The sequence below is a fragment of the Capricornis sumatraensis genome, chromosome 1 (assembly GCF_032405125.1).
Source record: "Capricornis sumatraensis isolate serow.1 chromosome 1, serow.2, whole genome shotgun sequence".
NCBI lineage: Eukaryota > Metazoa > Chordata > Mammalia > Artiodactyla > Bovidae > Capricornis > Capricornis sumatraensis.
In genome coordinates, this window is record NC_091069.1 from 250528724 (window position 1) to 250551338 (window position 22615).

The following is a 22615-nucleotide window of genomic DNA, read 5'->3' on the forward strand; positions in this document are numbered from 1 at the left end:
TCATTGGAAAAGACTCTGATGCTGGGAGGGATTGGGGGCAGGAGGAGAAGGGGACGATCGAGGATGAGATGGCTGGATGGCATCATGGACATGATGGACGTGAGTCTGAGTGAACTCCGGAAGATGGTGATGGACAGGGAGGCCTGGCGTGCTGCGATTCATGGGGTCGCAAGAGTCGGACACGACTGAGCGACTGAACTGAACTGAACTGAACTTGTCCCTAGTGAGGCCCCATGTTCCCAGTGTGCAAGCCTGGGGCCTGGATATGTGCCCCACTGCCACCCCAATACTCAGTTCATGCAGGGGTCTACAGGTGAGCAGGATACTCTGGACTTGGGGCTGCAGTGGAACTACAGCCACAGGACAGCCTGGCAAAGAGTAGCGGGGCATGGTTAGCCATGCCTGATGATGTTATTCCTCTGGATACAACTCAAGGCCAGGTTTCTAACACAGCCCAGACCACTCTCCACAACAAAGGTCTTTCCCAGGGTTTGAAGAGAATGCACTCAAGGCAGAGAGAGGGCATGACAATGACTTTATTTGTTAACAGGCAGACCCCTCACCTAGGTCAGCACAAAATCCATGACCAACAAGGATGGAGAGCAGGATGCTGGCTGACACTCAGGGCCTGGAGGGAACCCAGGAGCCAGCCCAGGCTGCTCACAGGAAATTCTGGGGCAGAAGGAGACCCCAGACTGGGTTCAAGGCTACAGAAATTTCAGGTGAAAGTCAGCATTGGCCCTGGAAGGAGTTGGCAATGTGCCAGGTCAGCAACAGGGCTCTGGGACTGAGGTTAGGATGCAGCAAGCAGGGCGGGAGCACACAGGCCTGCAGAGCAGGGATACACAGGAGGCTGGGCGGCAGCAGCTGGGCTGGCAGGAAGAGGTGGGCACGCAGAAGGTGGGGCGGCACACAGGACGGCAGAGGAGGGACACGGAGGAGGAGGGTCTGCAACTGACCGAGGAGCAGGGGTTGGGCTGGCAGCACAAGGAGGCTGAGCAGGGGGAGGACTCACAGCAGACAGGCCTGCAGCAGACGGGCCTGCAGCAGACGGGCCTGCAGGAGACAGGTGTGCAACATATGGGTGTGCAGCAGACGGGCCTGCAGGAGACAGGCCTGCAGCAGACGGGCACACAGCAGGCCTGCTGGCAGGGGGAGGAGGTGCAACAGGTGGGCTGGCAGCTAGACTGCAGGCAGCATGAAGCTGGGCAGGAGCTGTTGCAGGCTGGCTGGCAGCAGAGGCTGGACTCGCAGCTCACTGGGGCACAGAGGAGGGTTAGGCGAGGGGCCGGAGCACAGCAGCTGGGGGCACAGCAGGGGGGCTCGCAGCAGCTCTCTGGACAGTCATCCACCTGCCATGAGGACCCAGTGCAGGAGTCACAGGACCCGGGCAGGCAGACCCGGCTGCTGTAGCTCCAGTCACTTGAACAGGCAGACAGGGTGGAGAAAGCCATTGTGGGGTTGTGGGGCTGGAGGAGGGTGAGAATGTGAGTGTGAGTGAGTATGTGTGTGAGCTCCCAGAGCTGCCCCAGCTTTATACCTCTCCTCTGTGCTGTGTGTTGTTCTGGCAACAGCTTGATACAGTCTTTTCTTCCTTGTTTTTGTTTAGTGTCTTGCTCTGTTTTGGCAGCACTGGTCAGTCTGTAAATACCTTGGCTGGTGAGGCTCCTGAGTGGAGGCAGGGATATCCTGCCCATGTTTGTCTCCAGAGGAAAGATAGTAGCAAAGCTTTTGATGCCTTTGCAAGGAAAGTAGCAGTCAGGTAACTTTCTGAGAACAATGGCCCTCTGCTCCAGTGGGAACAACAGGTGCTCTTGTAAACAAAACTTCTAGTCCCAAGGAAGGGACGAGAGCCAATCCCAGAATCAGGGCTTTGAGAGAAGGGAGGTATGTTCAGGAGTGGACAGGTCTGGCCACGCCCCACTGGCATGGCTGCAGGGTGTCAGCTGATAGAGCAGGCTGTACTTTGTGAGCTGATATTGCTGGTTGTCAGGGAAGGTGAGGGGACCTGTGTCTACTAGAAGTGAACCCTGGGTCAGATGTGAGGGGCTGTGTCCTCCTGGGGCAGAGACTGGCTCACAGAGAAGGGCTCGGATGAAGGGCTCGGATGCAGATGCAGGCTAGCCCAGAGAGAATGACCACTGGAGCAATTGCCTTTTGCTGCATTGCACCTGAGCTTTTATAGAAGCTGCACAAAAGAGTCTTAATGCTCACACCTTCCTCCTCTCCTCACAGTCCAGACAATGTCAGGGGCTCCTGCAGCCCTGGGTGCTGATTCAAACAACATCTCCTCCCTCAAGGACCCCTTCCACTGGTAGGCATTCACCAGGCTGAGGTCCTGGAGTCTGTCATAGTGAACGTCAGTAGGAGGGCCTGGTTGTCCGTGAGCCTTGTGCATGGACACCTGGACACTGTGTCTCCAGTACTCGATCCACAGCTGAGGCCTAGCGAGCACAAAGGCATCTGGCCACAACCCTGTGTGTCCTCACTTTTCAGCCATTGTGTTCTTCCAAGTCTCTGAAGGGGCAAGGGCAGGACCTTGGTGATGCCCTTGTCTACAGGTAACCCCCAGATTCCATCCAGCCTTCACTGACCTCTGATGGGTGGGGCTGGGGACTCTACTGGAGGACTGCATGGAAGTCAGATAACAATGGAGAAATATTACCTTAAAGAAAGAATAGGTTGCTGCTGCTGCTGCTGCAGCTAAGTTGCTTCAGTTGTATCCAACTCTGCGCGACCCCATAGACGGCAGCCCACCAGGCTCCCCCGTCCCTGGGATTCTCCAGGCAAGAGTACTGGAGTGGGTTGACACTTCCTTCTCCAATGCATGAAAGTGAAAAGTGAAAGTGAAGTTGGTCAGTTGTGTCCGACTCCTAGCAACCGCATGGACTGCAGCCTACCAGGCTCCTCCATCCATGGGATTTTCCAGGCAAGAGTACTGGAGTGGGGTGCCATTGCCTTCTCCAATAATAGGTTAAAACTGTATAAATGTATTGAACAACTTTAACTTACACATCCAGGAGGTTGAATAAATTCCAAATAAGATACACACATAAGAGTCACAAACAGACACATCCTAGTAAATACACTGAAAGTCAAAAACATGGAGAAAATCTCAAAAGCAGGAGAAAAATGCTGAGTCACTCACAAGGGAACCCGGGTAAGACTTACAGCTGACTTCCCATTGGAAACAATGGAGACCAGAGTCAATGGGACCAGGTATTCTCAAATTGCTCAAAGTATAAACTGTCAGTTTTCATTCCAATCCCTAAAAAAGGCAACGCCACAGAATGCTCAAACTATCACACAGTTGTACTCATCTCACATGCTAGTAAAGTCATGCTCAAAATTCTCCAAGCCAGGCTTCAGCAATACGTGAACCGTGAACTTCCTGATGTTCAAGTTGGTTTTAGAAAAGGCAGAGGAACCAGAGATCAAATTGCCAACATCCGCTGGATCATGGAAAAAGCAAGAGAATTCCAGAAAAACATCTATTTCTGCTTTATTGACTATGCCAAAGCCTTTGACTGTGTGGATCACAATAAACTGTGGAAAATTCTGAAAGACGGGAATACCAGACTACCTGATCTGCCTCTTGAGAAATCTGTATGCAGATCAGGAAGCATCACTTAGAACTGGACATGGAACAACAGACTGGTTCCAAATAGGAAAAGGAGTACGTCAAGGCTGTATATTGTCACCCTGCTTATTTAACTTATATGCAGAGTCCATCATGAGAAATGCTGGGCTGGAAGAAGGATAAGCTGGAATCAAGATTGCTGGGAGAAATATCATAACCTCAGATATGCAGATGACACCACCCTTATGGCAGAAACTGAAGAGGAGCTGAAGAGCCTCTTGATGAAAGTGAAAGTGGAGAGTGAAAAAGCTGGCTTAAAGCTCAACATTCAGAAAATGAAGATCATGGCATCTGGTTTCATCACTTCATGGGAAATAGATGGGGAAACAGTGGAAACAGTGGCAAACTTTATTTTTCTGGGCTCCAAAATCACTGCAGATGGTGACTGCAGCCATAAAATTAAAAGACACTTACTCCTTGGAAGAAAAGTTATGACCAACCTAGATAGTATATTCAAAAGCAGAGACATTACTTTGCCAACAAAGGTCCATCTAGTCAAGGCTATGGTTTTTCCTGTGGTCATGTGTGGATGTGAGAGTTGGACTGTGAAGAAGGCTGAGTGCCGAAGAATGGATGCTTTTGAACTGTGGTGTTGGAGAAGATTCTTGAGAGTCCCTTGGACTGCAAGGATATCCAACCAGTCCATCCTAAAGGAAATCAGTCTTGGATGTTCATTGGAAGGACTGATACTAAAGCTGAAACTCCAGTACTTTGGCCACCTCATGCGAAGAGTTGACTCATTGGAAAAGACTCTGATGCTGGGAGGGATTGGGGGAAGGAGGAGAAGGGGACGACAGAGGATGAGATGGCTGGATGGCATCACCGACTCGATAGACATGAGTTTGAGTGAACTCTGGGAGTTGGTGATAGACAGGGAGGCCTGGCGTGCTGCGATTCATGGGGTCGCAAAGAGGGACACAACTGAGCAACTGAACTGAACTGATAAACTGTCAATCAATAATCCTATATACAACAAGCCATTTTTAATACATGGAGGAAAAATATATTCCCAGATAAAAATAGAGAGAATTTGTTATTAGTTGATTCATCTTATAAAATACTAAAAAGCCAGTAACCAGACAGAAATTCTAATCCACAGGGAAATAAAAAACAAAGAGCAGCAGTAAAGGTAACTATGTAATTACAAAAAAAAAAAAATACAAATTCACTTTTCTTATTTCTTCTCTTAATTGATTTAACACAATTTAAAATAATATATGTATAAAGCATTGTATAAAAAAATTTATGCAATGTACTGTTGGGCATACACTTCATAGAAATGTAATATATTTGACAACATCAGCACAAAGGAAGTACGTGGGAGCACAGCTATATTGGGCAAAGGAAATAACGGCAGATGATGACTCAGATCCACAGGGAAAAGTGAAAAGAACCAGAAACAATAAAAAGGTTAGCATAGAACAAGCTTTAAATATATATTGCTTTCCCTTCTTCTCTAAGCTTCTTAAAAAATCATAGAAGTATAAAAAGTAGTAATTATAACCACATATCATTTGATTTTCACATTTTAAGGTGTAATATTGTAACAGCAAGACCACAGAAAAGATAGGCAGGAATAGATTTATATATAAAATGGAGCAATGTTTTCATACAACACTGGAATTGAGCCAGTATAAATCAGAAGTTGATTCCGATAACTTAAATAAATATACGGTAGGCCCTAGAGCAAACACTAAGGGAAAAATTTAAAAATAGGGTAAAAAATCATTAAAGAAATAGAATACTATACTGGAAAATATTTACTAAAAGTAAAAGAAAAACAGTAAAGGAGGATTTGTTGTTGTTGTTGTTTAGTCACAAAGTTGCATCCAACTCTTGCAACTCCGTGGACTGTAGACCACCAGGCTCCTCTGTCCATGTGATTTTCCAGACAAGAATACTGGAGTTGGTTGCCATTTCCTTCTCCAGGGGAATCTTCCTGACCAAGAGATTGCACCTGCCTCTCCTGCAGTGACAGGCAGACTCTTTACCACTGAGCCACCTGGGAAGCCCAAAGAGGAACTCAATTGTGAAAAGATGTGAAGTAAGGAACAAAAAAGAGAAATAGCAGGTGTAAAGCCAACCACAGTTAATGCTCATTATTATGTTGTAGAAAGTCACTGCGAACACTGGACCTTTGCTTCTAGGGGAAACAAAGATTTTGGTTCCTGTGGGCCTCTGGTCTCATTTTCATCAACTAATCAATACATAATGGTGTGCCTCTGTGTCAGCAACGAAGACAGCACACACAAAAAAAATTTTTTTAAGCTTTTTAAAAAAAACTTTTAAAAAAGCTAATTCTATCAAGCTCTTAGAGAAAACTTTGGGATAAATCTTCATGTCCTCAGATTTGGCATTGGATTCTAAGATATGGCTTTAAAAGTATAAGCAAGAAAAAAAAATAGGTAAATATGACTTCATCAAAATTAAAACATTTTGTACTTCAAAGGAGACCACCAAGAAACTGAAAATACAATCCATAGAATGGGGAAAATATTTGAAAATCCTACATTGCACAAGGAACTTATATCTAGAATATATAAAGAATTCTCATAACACAACAATTTAAAAGGCAAATAATCCAATTAAAAACTAGGCCGAGGACTTGAATAGACATTCCTCCAAAGAAGAGACATAAATGGCCAGTGTGCATATGAAATAATACACACCACCACTACCCATCAGGGGAATGAAATCAAAGCCACAGTGAGATAGTGCTTCATGCCCACAAAGGTCACTAGAATAATGAAGTCAGATAACAACAAGTGTTGGGGAGGATGTGGAGAAACTGCAAGCTTCATCCAATGCTGGTGGGGATGTCAGATGGTGCAGCGACTTTGGGAGACAGTCTGGCAGTTTCTAAAATGTTAACCCATTGATGTAAGAGCCATCAACTCCACTCCTAACTATATGCACAGGAGCAATGAAAATCCATGCCCCTACAAAAATGTGCAGACATGAATGTTTATAGTAGCATTATTTGTAATATCCAGAAGATAGCAATGAGCCAAATGTCCATCAATGATGGATGGGGTGATTAAAATGTGGTATATCCTCACAGTAATCCATGGCATGGCCACAAAAAGGGATGAAGTGCTGATACAGACTGCAACACAGGTGAACCTTGATTACACACTACATAAACCAGTTACCAAGACCATGTTCAGGCAAACCCAAAGATAATGTAAAGTCAATGGGTTGCTGCCTAGGGCTGGTGGTGGGGAGTGTGGGGTGAGGGGTGGGAGCCAATGGGCTAAGGGCTTCCTCTTCCTTCTGAAGCCCTCATGTAACAGGCATGAGCTACAACAGGCTGTGGGGAGGGCTGCAGTCGGAGGTTGACTGCACCCAACACCCCTGACATGTGCACCTCAGATATCTGAACCATAGCTCAACAAACCTGTTTTTAAAAAGTTACTGAGAATCACAGGAAATAAAGAGATGGAGTCAATTTTCTGGGAGACCCGTGGATTGGATCTTGTTCAAGAAAGTAGCTGACATGACAAAGACTTTCACCTGAGAACTGGAGTTACATAAAACAGAAGACAGTGGAAATTACAGTACAGAAAACACAATGGCTGGAGCTGAAAACTCAGCAGCTGGGTTTGCACGTAGATTTCATGGAATGAAAGCAGAGAGGATGAGCGAGCAGAAGTCCCTGGGGAGTATCAGGATGGAATCACAGCTGACAGAAAACCCACCACGGGAGTCTCGGTTATGGAAGGATGGGGCTTTCCAGGTGGCTCAGTGGTAAAGCATCCACCTGCCAGTGCAGGAGACATAAGAGACGTGGGTTCAATCCCTGGGTCCGGAAGATCTCCTGGAGGAGGAAATGGCAACCCACTCCAGTATTCTTCCCTGGAAAATTCCATGGACAGACAAGCCTGGTGGGCTACAGTCTATGGAGTCGTACAGAGTCAGACACAACTGAGCCTGCATGGACACTGCTATGAGAAGATGGAGGATCCTTACTTGGAACGTGAGGGATGGGTTTCATGCCTAGCAAGCGCCTCTCCTGGACCCTGCAGAACCTTCCAGAGTGCTCCCGTCCTGGCAGGAGAGGGTGGGGATGTTAGCTGGATCTGGGGTGGATGGGACTGCAAATCTCAGGTAAACAGACCCAAGAAGGGTATGTTTTGTTATTTTGTTCACATTTCCTGCCAAAGGATGTCAAACTAAAAACTGCGGCGTCATCTCTCGCCTTTGACATCTCAGCACACCAGAAAGTTACAGTTGCTGTACAGACCCCTGGTGACGGTCATACAGGCTCTGCCTGCACACTCACAGCAACGGGCACCTCAGTACCTGCCAAGGCCGGCCACTCTTGACCTCTCGATGGGCCAGTCGTGCCCTCTGCACACTCTGGCATTGGAACATGCAAAGGCACAGGGGTCATTCTACATGTAGACAGGAGGAGTCACTGACCTTAGGGGGGAGGCTGGGGACTTTCAAGGTCACAACGATGGAAAATTCCTCCGGGAAGAGGTCACATCTGAAGAAAATCCTCGAGGCAGGGAAGCTCAGGGCATGGGGCGCGGCGGCTGAGAGCTGGAGTCCTCGTGCGCCTTGGACCTGCATCACCCTGACCCCGACAGCAGAGCCATCGGGAGGGACCGCCTCTGCCAGCACATCCAGGGGCCGCAGGTCTGTGTCAAGGAAATCATAGGTGGGTTACAGGGTGCCTGGGCATGACTTCAGCATCTTTACAAGAGCCCTGCAAGCTGAGTGTCCAGCTTCCCTCTAACCAGTGAGCAGAGGCACGGAGAGCTTACCCAGTGGGTCTGCCGTGACCTCTCCTCCCCACGGCTCCACCCTGTCCTCTGACTGCCAGGCGTTGTGCTGGGCCTGCTGGAGGTCCGGAAGTCCCCGCCTAGCCCCAGTGCCCAGGAGGCAGGCTCCCACGTGGGAAGCATCCGGGTCTGGATGCGGCAGGGACTGCATCCGTGCCCCGCAGAGCTGTCTGTGAGGTTCCCTGTGCTGCTAGAGAGTGGGCACCTAAGACCTGGACTCACCCCGGCCTGAGCACTGCCTCTTCCACATGCTGTAGAGGAGCAGGAGGGCTCCTGTTCTGAAGTTCAAGGTCATCAGACAAAATACACCCAAGGCCAGATGGTAGGAAAGGACAGTGGGGAGCCGGGTGAGCACCTGTGACTAGCGGTGGGAGTCGTGTCAACCCCACCAACCCCTGGCCCCACAGTGGGAGGGAAGGACTGGCTCGGGGCAGAGCCCACGGCTGTCCCTTGGACCCTTCCAGACTTGGCCACCATGTGTCAGGCTGTGGCTGGGATAAGAGACAGGCACGTGTGAATGAAAAGCCCTCCCCAGAGCTGTCTCCCTCAGGGCCTGGCGGTCCTGCTAGGAGGCCTGAGCCTGACATGGAGCTAGCGGTCAGGGCACTATGGGGATGGGTCAGCAAGTCAGCAGGGCTGCGGCCCTGAGAGCAAAGGATGCCCCCAGTGCACTCCCACCGCACTCAGGCCCAGTCCTACCCGCCCCAAGGCTGCCCCTGCCCTCTGCTCGGCCCCAGAGGGTGACCAGAGGGGACTCTGTGGAGGCTCCCAGGGCGGGGTGTCACAAACGGGGTGGATGAAGCAGAAGACAAGGGGCATGTGTTCTCTATTAAATCAAGGGGATTTAGGAAGGAAAAGGTCTTTCCAAACTAGTTCAGAGGAAAAACACTGAGTCCAGAGAAGAGAGGAGTGAAGTGAAGTGAAGGTCGCTCAGGTGTGTCTGCCTCTTTGAAACCCCATGGACTACACAGTCCATGGAATTCTCCAGGCCAGAATACTGGAGCGGGTAGCCTTTCCCTTCTCCAGGGGATCTTCCCAACCCAGGGATCGAACCCAGGTCTCCTACATTGCAGGTGGATTCTTTACCAGCTGAGCCACAAGTTCAGTTCAGTTCAGTTGCTCAGTCGTGTCAGACTCTGCGACCCCATGAATTGGAACACACCAGGCCTCCCTGTCCATCACTGATTCCCGGAGTTCATGCAAACTCACGTCTATCAAGTCAGTGATGTCATCCAGCCATCTCATCCTTTGTTGTCCCCTTCTCCTCCTGCCCCCAATCCCTCCCAGCATCAGAGTCTTTTCCAATGAGTCAACTCTTCGCATGAGGTGGCCAAAGTACTAGAGTTTCAGCTTTAGCATCATTCCTTCCAAAGAAGCCCAAGAATACTGGAGTGGGTAGCCTATCCCTTCTCCAGCAGGTCTTCCTGACCCAGGAATTAAACCGGGGTCTCCTGCGTTGCAGGCGACAGCCACTCAGAGTCAGAGCACAAAACGTGGAAGGTTGGCGGTGAGAGGGACCAGAGCAGACCAGGGTGGGCAGCGGGAGGGGCGAGGTCCAGAGAACAGAGGGATTCTACCCAGAAGGCAGGAAATTCTTACAGGGAAAGTGGGTGGCCTCAACAAGGGGGAACTTTGGCTCTTAAAACCAGACTGCACTGTCCCACCCCCAGTGCTCAAGTTTCAGAGTTAAGGGCCATCGAGCCTGGGGCACAGCCAGGATGCTTACATCCTCCTGGAGAGGGCCAAGGGGCATCCTCGTGTGTCTGGAGGCGCCCACCGGGTGTGGCTGTGCCCAAGGGTGTGGGGACGGAGGGCAGGCTGGACACAGATTTGAGGCTCATGCCAGCTGGGCAGCAGTGCTTGGAACCCAGGGATGTGGCAGCCTGAGCAGGGTCTGGGAGGACAGACAGGTGAGACCCTCTGGGGGACGTGGTGATGGATGGATGGATGCTGCTCTGTGATGGGAGGGCAGGTCACAGTTGTCATTTCCACCACTGAACATGAGAAGCAGCGCACAGTGTGGGGCTTCACTTTGGAAAGCACGCATGTTCAAACTACACTACTCACAGCTTGGGCTCTGATGTACCCAAACGTCGAGGGCAGGAACATTAGCTGTGTGTCGGGGGCAGGGCTCCCAGACAGATGCCAGGGTCGGAGGTGGAGGGAAGTCTGTTTCGAGAGCCGGATCCTGACCCCAGCCTTGGGCTGCCCAGGTGAGGGGTGAGGTTGTGCCTGGGAAGGGCCCCTGCAGAGCCTGGGGCAGTAAGCGAACACTGCTCACCCTAAATTCACCCCCAAAATGACAGACACAGGGTACATGGGCCCTGCCTGGCTGTGGGCCCACTGTCAAGGTTTCAGCTGTGGCCCCACAGGGGTCCAGCCCCTCCTTCAGGAAATATGGGCCCTCCACCAGGCAGGTCGCCCAGCTGCCAGGACATGACTTGACCTGGCCAAGCCCCAGGCACGGCAACTAGAGAGACCTGGATTCCACTAATCCCAGCTCAAGCCTCTCCCTCCATTGTTAACCGAGACAGCCTCTTCCTGGTACCCTGCCCGCCCCCCTACTCCACTACCCACCACGCAGCCTCTGCCCTAGCAGGCTTCTGTCCACACAGGCTCTCTCTCTCTGTGCCTCTTCCACACCCCTGCCCTGCCGAGGGTTCTGCAGGTTAAAGAGATGGTGTGTTCGTCTTCCTGGGGAAGTCCCGCTGATGCAGGAACCACTGAGTGACTGATTTCATAAAGGTCAGGGATCACAAAGGACGATGGACATGTGGTGATGGAGTCCAGCAAGATAACCCTAACAGATGTGGCGCAGTCACCAGCACCGCCTGGGAGGCTGGACGCACAGATGGACAGTGGCCAAGCCATAGACACATGGCCCGAGAGGTCTGCCCCACAACCTCAGTGGTGACCAGCCTGGAAGCCGGCACACAGCCTCTGCACCATTGCCCAGAATGCAGTCAGTGACCACCAGCTTCCTAACATTTGTCCCCACTTCCAGTTCAGGGCCACACAGAGAAAACCAGACCTGCTCCTTGACCGGGGCACATGGGCACAGCTCTGGTCCACCCCACTTCCCACGCCAAGAGCCTCCATCAGACCACACCCAGGCCTTTCTGTCCACTCCAGGCTGTGCCTGAGCCTCTGCCAAACCCAGGGGACGGTGGCAGACCGCCTGCTGGAGCCAGCATGGAATAGATGGCTTGTTCTCCTTTGGGTCTTGTTCTCATTTGGGTGGTCTTCGTCTATTCCACAAAAGCTCCTTGAAATGCCAGTTTCCGTAATAAACAGTTTGTCCCCAGGTGCTCATAATTTAGCTGAGAGGATGTAGCAGCCGCAGAGAGATGAACTCAAAGCTGGCAACACATAGGTCCTAACCCCAACCTCAGCCTCATAAGACCTGGCCCATGATTGACTCACTGCACCTTCTGAGCCTCAATTGCCTCGTCTGTAAGATGGGAGGGTGGTGACCGGCCCTGTCGGGTACTCAGCGCAGCTGAAGAAAGAGCTGAGCAACCTGGGGCTGATCACAGCAACAGACAAGGCAGAAAGCAAAACCTTATCTTCCCCTGGAAGGGTGCCCACTGGGGTCAGGCCAGGGACCCTGGAACAAAAGCCTCGGGCAGAATGAGCCCTGGGGCTGGAGAGGGAAGGGCCGGAGTGTGGAAGTGTCTTCACAGGAGGCCTGAGAGGAGGCCTGGGGCTGGGGAGGCAGAGCTCCCTCCAGGATGGCAGTGCCCAGCTGTGTCCCAGGCCTGGGCAGGGCAGCGTTCTGGGGAGGCCTGTGGGGAGGCCTGAGTTTGGCCGAGAGAGTATGCAAAGCGTTTCTAGCCAGAAGCCAGGCTCCTCATCCCCAAGAATAGTCCCTTAGGGAGGCCTCTTGTACGGGGACCGTGAAGACTGAGGTTATTCATTGGCTGGAAGCGGTGGGGACAGCTGCCTCTGTTGGATGCCCAGGTGTGAGCCACAGGCCGGCTTCAGATGGCCTCTGAAATGGCCCCTCCATTAGAGGTGGGGAGGGAGGGGGACCACACAGCCAATAAGGTCCTCTTCACTCTGGATTTCACTGAGTTCACTGGGAGCTCGGGGACTAGGAGCAAACTCATTTCCAAGAATTAGGGGTCCCTGCAGGGCAGTGAGACTTACCACACTGCCCTAGCAACGGAGAGTCCAGTTTGGGCCCAAGGAGAGGCAGATGGAGCAGTGATGGGGTGAGCCAAGAGCTCAGACACCCCCGGGCAAGATGCCAGCAGTCCAGGCACCACGGAGGTATAGTTAGTGAGGAGGGATGGCTGACCTGTGGGTGGTGATGGGAAAGTTGGGGTTGAACAGAGAAAAACCCAGGCCCATTTCTCCCTGAACAGGGCACACAGAGTCAGCTCCAGGCAGGGTGGGAAGTGGGACCTCCAATTTAGAGGGAGAGGTTGGGGGCTGTCTTTGTGACCTGAGGTTAAGGAAGGTTTCTCAACACTAGACACAAACCATCAGAAGGAAGTTGGATCATCTGCTCACATCAAAACAAGAATTTCTGCCCAAGAAAGGACACCATGGGCCATGCCGTATTCACAGAACAGAGCCTGGGCGGGATTTAAAACTGACAAGGAGTTAACACACAGCAGGAGCAAGACACCCAGGACATCAGCAAGGAAAACATGAGAGCAGCCATCTCCCCAAAGGCAGGCAATCTGAGAAACAGCCCAAACAGCCTGATCAGTCAGACAAAAGCAAATTAAACAAGGTATCATTTTCCCCCTATTAGACTGGTTAAAAAAGGAAACAGGAAAAAGTATACAGATGGAGCCCAGAAACAGCCTACACATCCATCCAGAGGTGAGCAGATGTGGTACATACACACGATGGAATATTACTCAGCCATAAAAAAGAACGAATTAATGCCGCTTGCAGTAACGTGGGTGAAACTAGAGAGGATTATACTAGGCAGAGAAAATCACACAAAGACAATACCATATGATGTCATTTATATATGGAACCTAATGTATATCACAAATGAACTTGTCTGCAAAATAGAAACAGACTCAAGCACACAGAGAACAGACCTGCGGTTGCCAAGAAGTGGAGTGGGGGAGGGAAGGATTGGGAGTGTGGGACTGGCAGATGCAAACTATTGTATGTAGGATGGATAAACAACAAGGTGTTACTGTAGAGCACAGGTGATCACATTCAGTATCCTATCATAAACCGTAATGAAAAAGAATCTAAAAGAGAAGGCATATAGAGAGAGTATAACGGAATTGCTTCACTGTCCAGAAGAAATTGACAATATTGTAAATCAACCAGCTTTCAATTTAAATAAAAGATGAAGCACAAAAGGGGAAAACGGCTCCTGCCCCTGTTCTGTGTTTAAATCGGCTTTTCTTCACTTTTTTAAAAGGCGCTGAAGGGATGTGGAGGGAGGCTGGGCTGGGCCGCTGGGCTTCGAATGGGATGGGCTGTCTCGGCTTGAGCCTGGCATGTCCCTGGGACGTCCACAGCCTGGAAAGCCACAGCTGCGTGACAGGGGAGGTGTCGAGAGAGCAGGACGCCAGCAATGAATGACCAGCAGGCGTGAAGAGCCCCCGGGGTCAGCTCAGGCTAAGCCCTTCTCTTGCATCCACACTTTTAAACTCACACACATCCCCTCTCTCGTCAACCTCCAAGGTCTGCTTTAGCCCAGGAACCAAGGGCTCTCAGAACGCAGAAAGTTGTCCAGAGGGCCCATCAGAGGGTATAGCGACAACCATGGCCTTGGCGCCAAGCTCTCCTGCAACCTGACCTCTCAGAGGCCTGGACCCCCTTTCCTGTGGGGTTGCGGGAGAGACTGGAACATCATCAGGCAGGCAGGAGCTGCCCCCCAAGTCAGACTGCCTCCCAGTGATGGGCAGATGGACCGCCCACCCCGCAAGGCCGGTGCTGTCAGTCCTATGCTAGGCCGCTTTGTAGGTCACTCTAACATTCCTGTGAATTTGCGGGAGGCTCTGTGTCTGCCTATGAAAGGACAGCTGCTGGGGCTGCAAGTAGGTCCCCTAAGAGCCACGTGGCTGGCAAGCAGCTGACTTTAGTTCAGGGCATGTAAACAGGTAACAGGGCTTCCAGGATCCCTCAGTCAGTTGACGCAGGGAAGTCCACACACAGAGTGGGACCAGTCCATCTCCCAGCCCCACACTTGCAGTCCAAACCTGAACCTTCCGTTCCCACCTTTCTCGGATGTTCTCTATAGGGTCCAGCAACTGCCTGACCTCACCAGGCACCTGGATATTCAGGAGACAAAGACAGCACACCATCATGCAGGCAGTGGGGCTGGCACGCAGACAAGGGGGTTGGACAGGAAGCTCAGCTGCCCACAGGGTCCCACCCACAGAAGGCGCCGACACTGATCCAAAGAGCCGCCTCCCAGTCTTCTCCTGCCAGGAGCAGAGGTGGGTGAGGCCAGGACGGAAGGGCAGCACCCGCCCCAGGGACCTTTGCAACAGAAACACGGCTCACTCCTGCAGGGTGCGATTATCCTGTGATCCAGCCAGCTTTCCGTGTTCCCTTATTGCACGTCCTCCTGGTGAGTGAAGACACATCAGTGATGAATGGGGGTGCAGTGGCCTCGGGCTGCAGGAGGTGGAAGTCCAAACACTCAGCAACCAGGGGCTTGGCTGCTTCCAAATCCTATGCGTGCGAGTGCCCTGACTCTATTATCCTGAAAACTCGTGCAATGATGGAATCAGAGTGAAAACAGCCGTGGAGACCAGACCATTCCAAGCCTCCGGTTACAGACCAGGATGGCCAGCACTGAGAGGCGTGTGGATACAGCTGAAGGAGAGGAAGGTCTGTGGTCCCAGTGCTTCCAGAAGGAAAGGAGGATGGTATCAAGTCAACCATAGAGGCTTCGATTGAAGAAACTTAAACTAAAAGAGCAAACGGAACCCACCGTGAGCAAAAGGGAGGAGAAGGATGGAAATCAGTGTGACTGAAACAAAAGGAAAATTCACCGAAACCAAAGCTGGGTCTTCAAGAAGATTAATAAAATTGATAAACTTCTACCAGACTGATGGGGGGTTGCAGTGCAATAAGAAGAAACGATGTATCAATGTCAAAAAATGAAAAATGAGATATCACTGAACATTATTCAAAAGCTTAAAGGAAACAGACTCACAGACATAGAGAACAGACTGTGGTTGCCAAGGGAGAGGGGAGGGGGGAAGGGATGGACTGGGAGTTTGGGATTAACAGAGGCAAACTATTATCTATAGGATGGATAAATAGCGAGGTGTCACTCAGAGCACAGGCAACTATGTTCCATATCCTGTGATTAAACCATAATGGAAAAGGATTTGAAAATGAATATATATATATATATGTATAACTGAATCACTTTGCTGTACAGCAGAATATGACTGTAAATCAGTTATACTTCAATAAAATAAAATTTTAAAAGGAGGAATTAAAAGGATAATGAAGAGACTCTACAAATAGCATTATGCCTACATATTCGAATCTTAGATGAAATGGACCAATTCCCTGATAGGCAGAGACTGTAACTGAGTAGGCCCCTTCCTGGGACAGACCCTCCCTCCACGTCCTCCACCTGCCTCTTGTTCATAGAAAAATTTTTCATACTGTTCATGGGGTTCTCATGGCAAGAATACTGGAATGGTTTGCCATTTCCTTCTCTAGTGGACCACGTTTTGTCAGAACTCTTCTGATAAATGACTCGTCTGTCTTGGGTGACGTGATATAGAATGGCTCATAGTTTCATTGAGTTACCCAAGCCCCATTGTCACAACAAGGCTGTGATCCATGAAGGGTTAGTGAATAGTGATGTCCCGATGCTGGTTTCAAAGACTTGGTAACTGATCTACACTTCCATGTGATGTTGCTGCTGCTGCTACTAAGTCGCTTCAGTTGTGTCCAACTCTGTGTGACCCCATAGACGGCAGCCCACCAGGCTCCCCCATCCCTGGGATTCTCCAGGCAAGAACACTGGAGTGGGATGCCATTGCCTTCTCCAATGCATGAAAGTGAAAAGTGAAAGTGAGGTCACTCAGTCATGTCTGACTCTTAGCGACCCCATGGACTGTGGCCTACCAGGCTCCTCCATCCATGGGATTTTCCAGGCAAGACTACTGGCGTGGGGTGCCATTGCCTTCTCCATCCATGTGATGTTAACACTAGAGAAAGCTGGAGAGGGGCATATGTGACTTCTTTGTGCTCCTTGTACAGTTACTCCATAAAATAAAAAAATCACCCCACAAGCTCAGACCATGCCTGGACCAGCAGAAGTCCTATGTGTGCTCTGAACCTGTCAGGCCAGCTGCTGCCTGCACCCCGCCCTTCATGACTGTCCCCAAGGAAGGAGAATGGACACCAGTTTGACTCCTCCTTCCACGCAGAGCCTGGCCTTAGGTCAGCCTCAGGGCAGGGACAGCACTTATTAGGGGCTGGTTGTGTCCCGAGAAGATGCTGCTGCCCCAGCCCCAGTACCTGTGAGTTTGATTGGAAATAGGGTCTTTGCGAATTAATCAAGGTACAATGAGGTCTTCGGGATGTCTCTTAATCCCACCTGACTCATGTCCTCATAGAAAGGGGAAGTTTGGAGGCAGACACGTGCCCATGTGGAAAATGCCCTGTGATGATGGAAGCAGAGATCAGAGTGATGCTTCTACAAGTGATGGAACCCCAAGAATTGCCATAAAAGTCCCAGAATCCAGGGGAGAGCTAAGAGACCCTGGGACAGCTTGTCCCCCAGAGCCTCAGACAGCATTAACCTCCCACGTTTGACGTCCAGACTAAGACCCACTCGTGTTGTGTGAGCCTGCCAGTCTGTGGCGCTGTCACCGCTGCCTTGAACGCTGGGCCAGGGCTGCCTGCAGACCAGGACTCACATTATCTTTATTTAGAACCAAACACACCTCCTCGCGGACCTTCCAGCCACACGACATTGTTCAGCCAGCCCGGCAACCCCAGCAGCACTCACCTAGACCAGGCCAGGACGCAGCGCCCACAGACACGGGTCCACCTCTGCCCCCAGTGACACTGGTGAAAACAAGATAGCTGACATCCACCCAGGGTTGCTTCCTAGGCCAAAACCAAGTAAAGACATTCCAGGCCGACTTCAAGAGAGAGCTGAGCTCCTGGGACAGAAACAGTTGCCACTTGTTCTCTGAATCTGCTCTCAACAGCGACCAGGAGGGAGGGTGTAGAACCTCCCCCAGGACAATACACACACCAGGAGGGGAAACAAAAAACAGTGGCCCAGACACTTCACACACTCACTCACGCACACACTCACATCCTCACCTTCCTCCAGCCCCTCCACCACCACCACGGCTGCCTCCACTTTGCTACAGCAGCCGGGTCTGTCTGCCTGGGTCCTGTGACTCCTGCACCGGCTCCTCCTGGTGGACGGAGGAGGACAACTGTCCAGAGGGCTGCTGCGAATCCCCCTGCTGCGCCCCCAGCCGCTGTGCCCCGGCCCCCGCCTGACCCTCCTCTGCACCCCAGTGAGCTGCGAGTCCAGCCCCTGCTGCCAGCCAGCCTGCAGCAGCTCCTGCCTGGCCTCGTACTGCCAGCAGTCCAGCTGCCAGCCCTCCAGCTGCACCTCCTCCCCCTGCCAGCAGGCCTGCTGTGTGCCCATCTGCTGCAGGCCCGTCTGCTGCAGGCCTGTCTGCTGCAGGCCCATCTGCTGCAGGCCTGTCTGCTGCAGGCCCATCTGCTACACAGGGAAGATCCCCTGGAGGAGGAAATGGCACCCCACTCCAGTATTCTGGCCTGAAAATTCCTATGGACAGAGAAGCCTGGTGAGCTACAGTCCATGAGGTCACGAAGAGTCGGACATGACTGAGTGGCTGAGCATGCACTGTTGCACACCCGTCTGCTGCAAGCCTGTCAGTCGCACACATGTTACACACTAGTCTGTTGCACACTCATCTGCTGCAAGCCTGTTAGACACTTGTTTGTTACACATCTGTCTGCACACACCTGTCACACACCTGTGTATTGCACACCTGTCTGCTGCAAGCCTATCTGCCTTTCAGTCATTCTACCTGGAGATTTCTCTTTAATGCTAATTTTAAGTCGGTCTTCTGGTGTTGAATTTGCTCAGTTTTTGTCTGGCGTCATTTTGCTTTACCTTCACCTTTGATGGTGTTCTTACAGGTTTGCAGTTAGTTATTTTCTTTCAGCCCCTTAAAGATGCCCTCTCATTGCCTCCTAACTTTCCTCTTTTCTGATAGGAAAACTACTATAAATCTTCTGCTGCTGCCACTATGAAGTTAATGTTTATTTTTCCTCTGATTGTTTTCAACAATTAGTCTCTATCTTTGACTTTCATCAGCTTCATTATGATCCACTTAGGTGTGGCTTCGTTAATATTTAGTTCTCTTAAGGTTTATATTATTGCTTGAATTTGTAGCTTGAATTTGTTTTAGAAAAAGATTTACCATGATCTCTTCAAATATCCCCCATTATATCTCTTGCTTTCATTTTGGGCTCCAAGGAGGAAAAAAAAAAAGTGAAATTTTTTCACCACGTTCTCCCATATTTATTCAGTTATTTTCCCTCCTTTTTACGCTCTAACTTCATCCTAAATGCTTCATAGCTTCTACCAGTAATCCACCCTCTGGCTGTCTCTTCTACTATTAAATCCACCTATCAAGTCATAAATACTGTTGTTACCTTTCTGCAATATTTGAGCCCAGAATTCCTACTTCTTTTACACATTTTTCAGTTTTAGATAAAACCGTCCACCCTTACATCTGTTTCCTTAAGCACATTCATCACAATTGTTGTAAACAGCCATGTCTGACAGCTCTAACGCTGGGTCACCTGTGGCTTTGTTTCTACTGTCTGTTTTGTTTCTTGGTGCTCTTCCTTGGCATGGCTGTCATCCATGATTGCATGGCTGAGGTTGTGTATGCAAACTCCTAGCAGCTCTGAAGGCTTCTCTGCTTCCGAAGAGATTCACCGCACCCTGGGCAGATGGCTTGGGTGTGGCCGAGGACTGTTACTGTTGTGAGGCTGGGAGGCAGACTCTGTAAGTGCTCGTCTACGTCTGGTTTTCCCCACTCCTAGGACTGAGCTCTTTGGGGTCCTGGCTGAGAGCTGCTCCTTTTTGGCTAGTCTTAACTCTGGGTTTTGTCTCCTTGGTAGAGACTGCAAAAACTCTGCTTGGCTTTCAGTGGCTTTCTGATGACCTTCTAAGTATCTTCCCTGCACAGCATGAAACTCGGCAGATGCCTTGAGGATTCAATGTACATTTCTAGAGCTCTGCCTCCCATTTGTCTGGGATCTTGTCCCCTCGAGTCCTTGCTGCCTCCATGTTCACAAACCCCATGTAATTTTCTCCAGCCCCCTGAGATCTCAGGAGCTCTGCTGGCTTCTCTTCATTGTAGTTGCAGCCTTTGGCCACGTTTCTCCTCTGTGCACCCAAAGCCGAGACTCGTCAGCCACATTTCAGGGAAAAGCCATCAGGAAAAGCTGGCTCACCCCTCTAAAGTTCCCTAACATTCAACAAGTTTGCCTCTCAAGTCTTAGTTTGATCAGCGGCCCTCCAAAGCTTTGAACAGATGTTTGAGTTTTATCCAGCTTTCCAAGTTCTCCTCGGCAGGAGTGTATCTGGCACTGGCTCCTTATCATAGATGGAAACAGACATCTCTCCTTCTCTCTTCCTCTGTGTGTCTGTGTCTGTATGTTTTTCTCTATATCTCATGCATTCCCAGTCTATATGATGAGTTCCTGTATCTCCAGAGAGGCCAGGAACCTGAGCACAAGAGGCCAGGTTCAAATGTATTTTATTTGTGTAACTCAAAATATGCAGACAGACAACTCAGCTCACAATTTGACTGAAATCCTAGACCCCTCTCTTGCCTTTCATAGACTTCCAAGGAGATGAGAGGCCTGGACTGAGCCCCATTATTGGAAGCACAGAACAGCCAGGAAGGGTGAGAATTTGAGCACCCAGACTTAGCAGAAGCATCAGTGTCCCTCAGAGTCCTCCCACAGGAGTAAGGTGTCACTCCTCCAGGCCGATGCACACCATACTGTGCTGGACATGGTAGTCACAGCATCGCAGGGCACCAAGAACTTGACTTTCCTAGGCTGGCAGCTCAGGGCTCGGCTTGTTCATCTTTGCTTTTCTGAGCCTGCCGCACAGACAGGGAGGTCCCCAGGTGTGCACACAGCAGTCCCATCAGTCAGGGAAGCTGGAGTTAGGCTAGATGGATCTCTCATGCAGCCAGTGAAAACCCCTGACACATTACTGCAGACATATTTCCTTCCTACCTTGATGTTATATTCTGTCATAAATGTCATAAAAGTTATGACCAACCTAGACAGCATATTAAAAAGCAGAGACATTACTTTGCCAACAAAGGTCTGTCTAGTCAAAGCTATGATTTTTCCAGTAGTCGTGTATGGATGTGAGGGTTGGACTATAAAGAAAGCTGAGCACCGAAGAATTGATGCTTTTGAACTGTGGTGTTGGAGAAGACCCCTGAGAGTCCCCTAGAGTGCAAGGAGATCCAACCAGTCCATCCTTAAAGGAAATCAGTCCCGAATATTCATTGGAAGGACTGATGGTGAAGCTGAAACTCCAATTCTTTGGTCACCTGATGTGAAGAATTGACTCATTAGAAAAAACCCTGATGCTGGGAAAGATTGAAGGCAGGAGGAGAAGGGGATGACAGAGGATGAGATGGTTGGATGGCATCACTGACTCAATGGACATGAGTTTGAGTAAACTCCAGGAGTTGGTGATGGACAGGGAGGCCTGGCATGCTGCAGTCCATGGGGTCACAAAGAGTCGGACACAGCTGAGTAACTGAACTGAACTGAAAGGTTCTCAAGATGTGTCAGCTCACATCTCAAGACTTCCAGATACACTCAAGAGTTTTAAGAGCTGAGCGATATCTCATAAAACCAAACAAAAACTGGCACTAATGAGAGATCATGAGGTTCCAAATACCAATCAGGAAGAGAGGGTGTTGTGAGCCAAATACACAACACAGAGGAGGGGTATAAAGCCAACAGCCTGAGCACCTCACACACACACACACACACACACACACACACTCACTCAAACCCTCTTCCAGCTCCTCCACCTCCACCATGGCAGCCTCCACTCTGTCCATCTGCTCCAGTGACCTGAGCTATGACTGTCCAGAGAGCTGCTGCGAGCCCCCCTGCTGTGCCCCCAGTTGTTGCGCCCCGGCCCCCCGCCTGACCCTCCTCTGCGCCCCAGTGAGCTGCGAGTCCAGCCCCTGCTGCCAGCCAGCCTGCAGCAGCTCCTGCTCAGCCTCGTGCTGCCAGCAGTCTAGCTGCCAGCCCTCCTGCTGCACCTCCTCCCCCTGCCAGCAGGCCTGCTGTGAGCCCGTCTGCTGCAGACCCGTCTGCTGCAGGCCTGTCTGCTGCACACCTGTCTGCTGCACACCTGTCTGCTCTGAGGGTTCCCCGTGCTCAGCCCCCTCATCCTGCTGCAGACCCTCCTCCTCCGTGTCCCTGCTCTGCCACCCCGTGTGCCGCCCCGCCTGCTGTGTGCCCACCTCCTCTTGCCAGCCCAGTTGCTGCCGCCCGGCCTCCTCTGTGTCCCTGCTCTGCCAGCCTGCATGCTCCCGCCCGGCTTGCTGTGTCCCCGCCTTGGCCCTGGAGCCCTGCTGCTGAGTGTTCCTCTCAAGGTCATCCCAAAGTGTGCGAACTCACAGTCATCTGCAACCTTGGACTCCTTACTGAGAGCCTAAACAGCTTTCCCATCACTGCCCCAGGCCCTGCTGTGAACGCCACCAGGTCACCCCTCCTGGGACTGGCACACCCACTTCTTCCGGTGCCGACTCCCCTCCCGCCACCCTGTCCTGGGTCAGCCTTCCCTCCACAGCCTGTGTTGGCAGCCCAGCTCTCCCAGGCGTTTGAGCCTCACGTGGCATGAAGGAAGAGATGGTAAATGCTTGGACTTGGTTTCTCACCCTCGTCCCCTGAGCTCTGGTGCAGCCCCTGCTCCTCTCCTCGTCCCTAAGCTGGCTTCAATTTCTCCTCCCCTGTGAACTGTCAGTCCCTTCCAATAAACTCCTTTCCTGATCAGTTTAGTCACAGTTCATTTCTGTTGTTTCCAACTAAGGCCCTTGCTGGACGCTCCCCGCTGTAAGGTGGTCCTGGGTCGCTCCCAAGGGCTTCCCTGTTCCTGCCCCTTCAGTGGTGTCCGTCAGCC

At 51.0% G+C, this 22615-nt stretch overlaps 3 protein-coding genes across 3 annotated transcripts in view; 1 reads left to right on the plus strand and 2 right to left on the minus strand.

Annotated features, from left to right (window-relative positions):
* Positions 1-8578, minus strand: part of TSPEAR (thrombospondin type laminin G domain and EAR repeats) — a 103827-nt gene extending 95249 nt beyond the window's left edge. Inside the window, exons 1-2 of the mRNA XM_068969501.1 lie at positions 8410-8578; positions 8063-8283 (exon numbers count right to left, since the gene is read on the minus strand). Coding sequence (XP_068825602.1) covers positions 8063-8283; positions 8410-8578 — 390 coding nt within the window. The remainder of the gene's footprint in view (positions 1-8062; positions 8284-8409) is intronic.
* On the minus strand, positions 768-1454 carry LOC138078597 (keratin-associated protein 10-8-like). The gene has a single exon (XM_068971423.1). The coding sequence runs from the start codon at positions 1452-1454 to the stop codon at positions 768-770; it is 687 nt and encodes a 228-aa protein (XP_068827524.1).
* A 12944-nt stretch (positions 8579-21522) lies between the features above and the next one.
* Positions 21523-22074, plus strand: LOC138080853 (keratin-associated protein 10-8-like). The gene has a single exon (XM_068973705.1). The coding sequence runs from the start codon at positions 21523-21525 to the stop codon at positions 22072-22074; it is 552 nt and encodes a 183-aa protein (XP_068829806.1).
* The last annotated feature ends 541 nt before the right edge of the window (positions 22075-22615 follow it).

Bases quoted from the DNA above. Each gene is read 5' to 3' on its own strand.
- LOC138078597 (XM_068971423.1), bottom strand. From the start codon at position 1,454: ATGGCTTTCTCCACCCTGTCTGCCTGTTCAAGTGACTGGAGCTACAGC.
- LOC138080853 (XM_068973705.1), top strand. From the start codon at position 21,523: ATGGCAGCCTCCACTCTGTCCATCTGCTCCAGTGACCTGAGCTATGAC.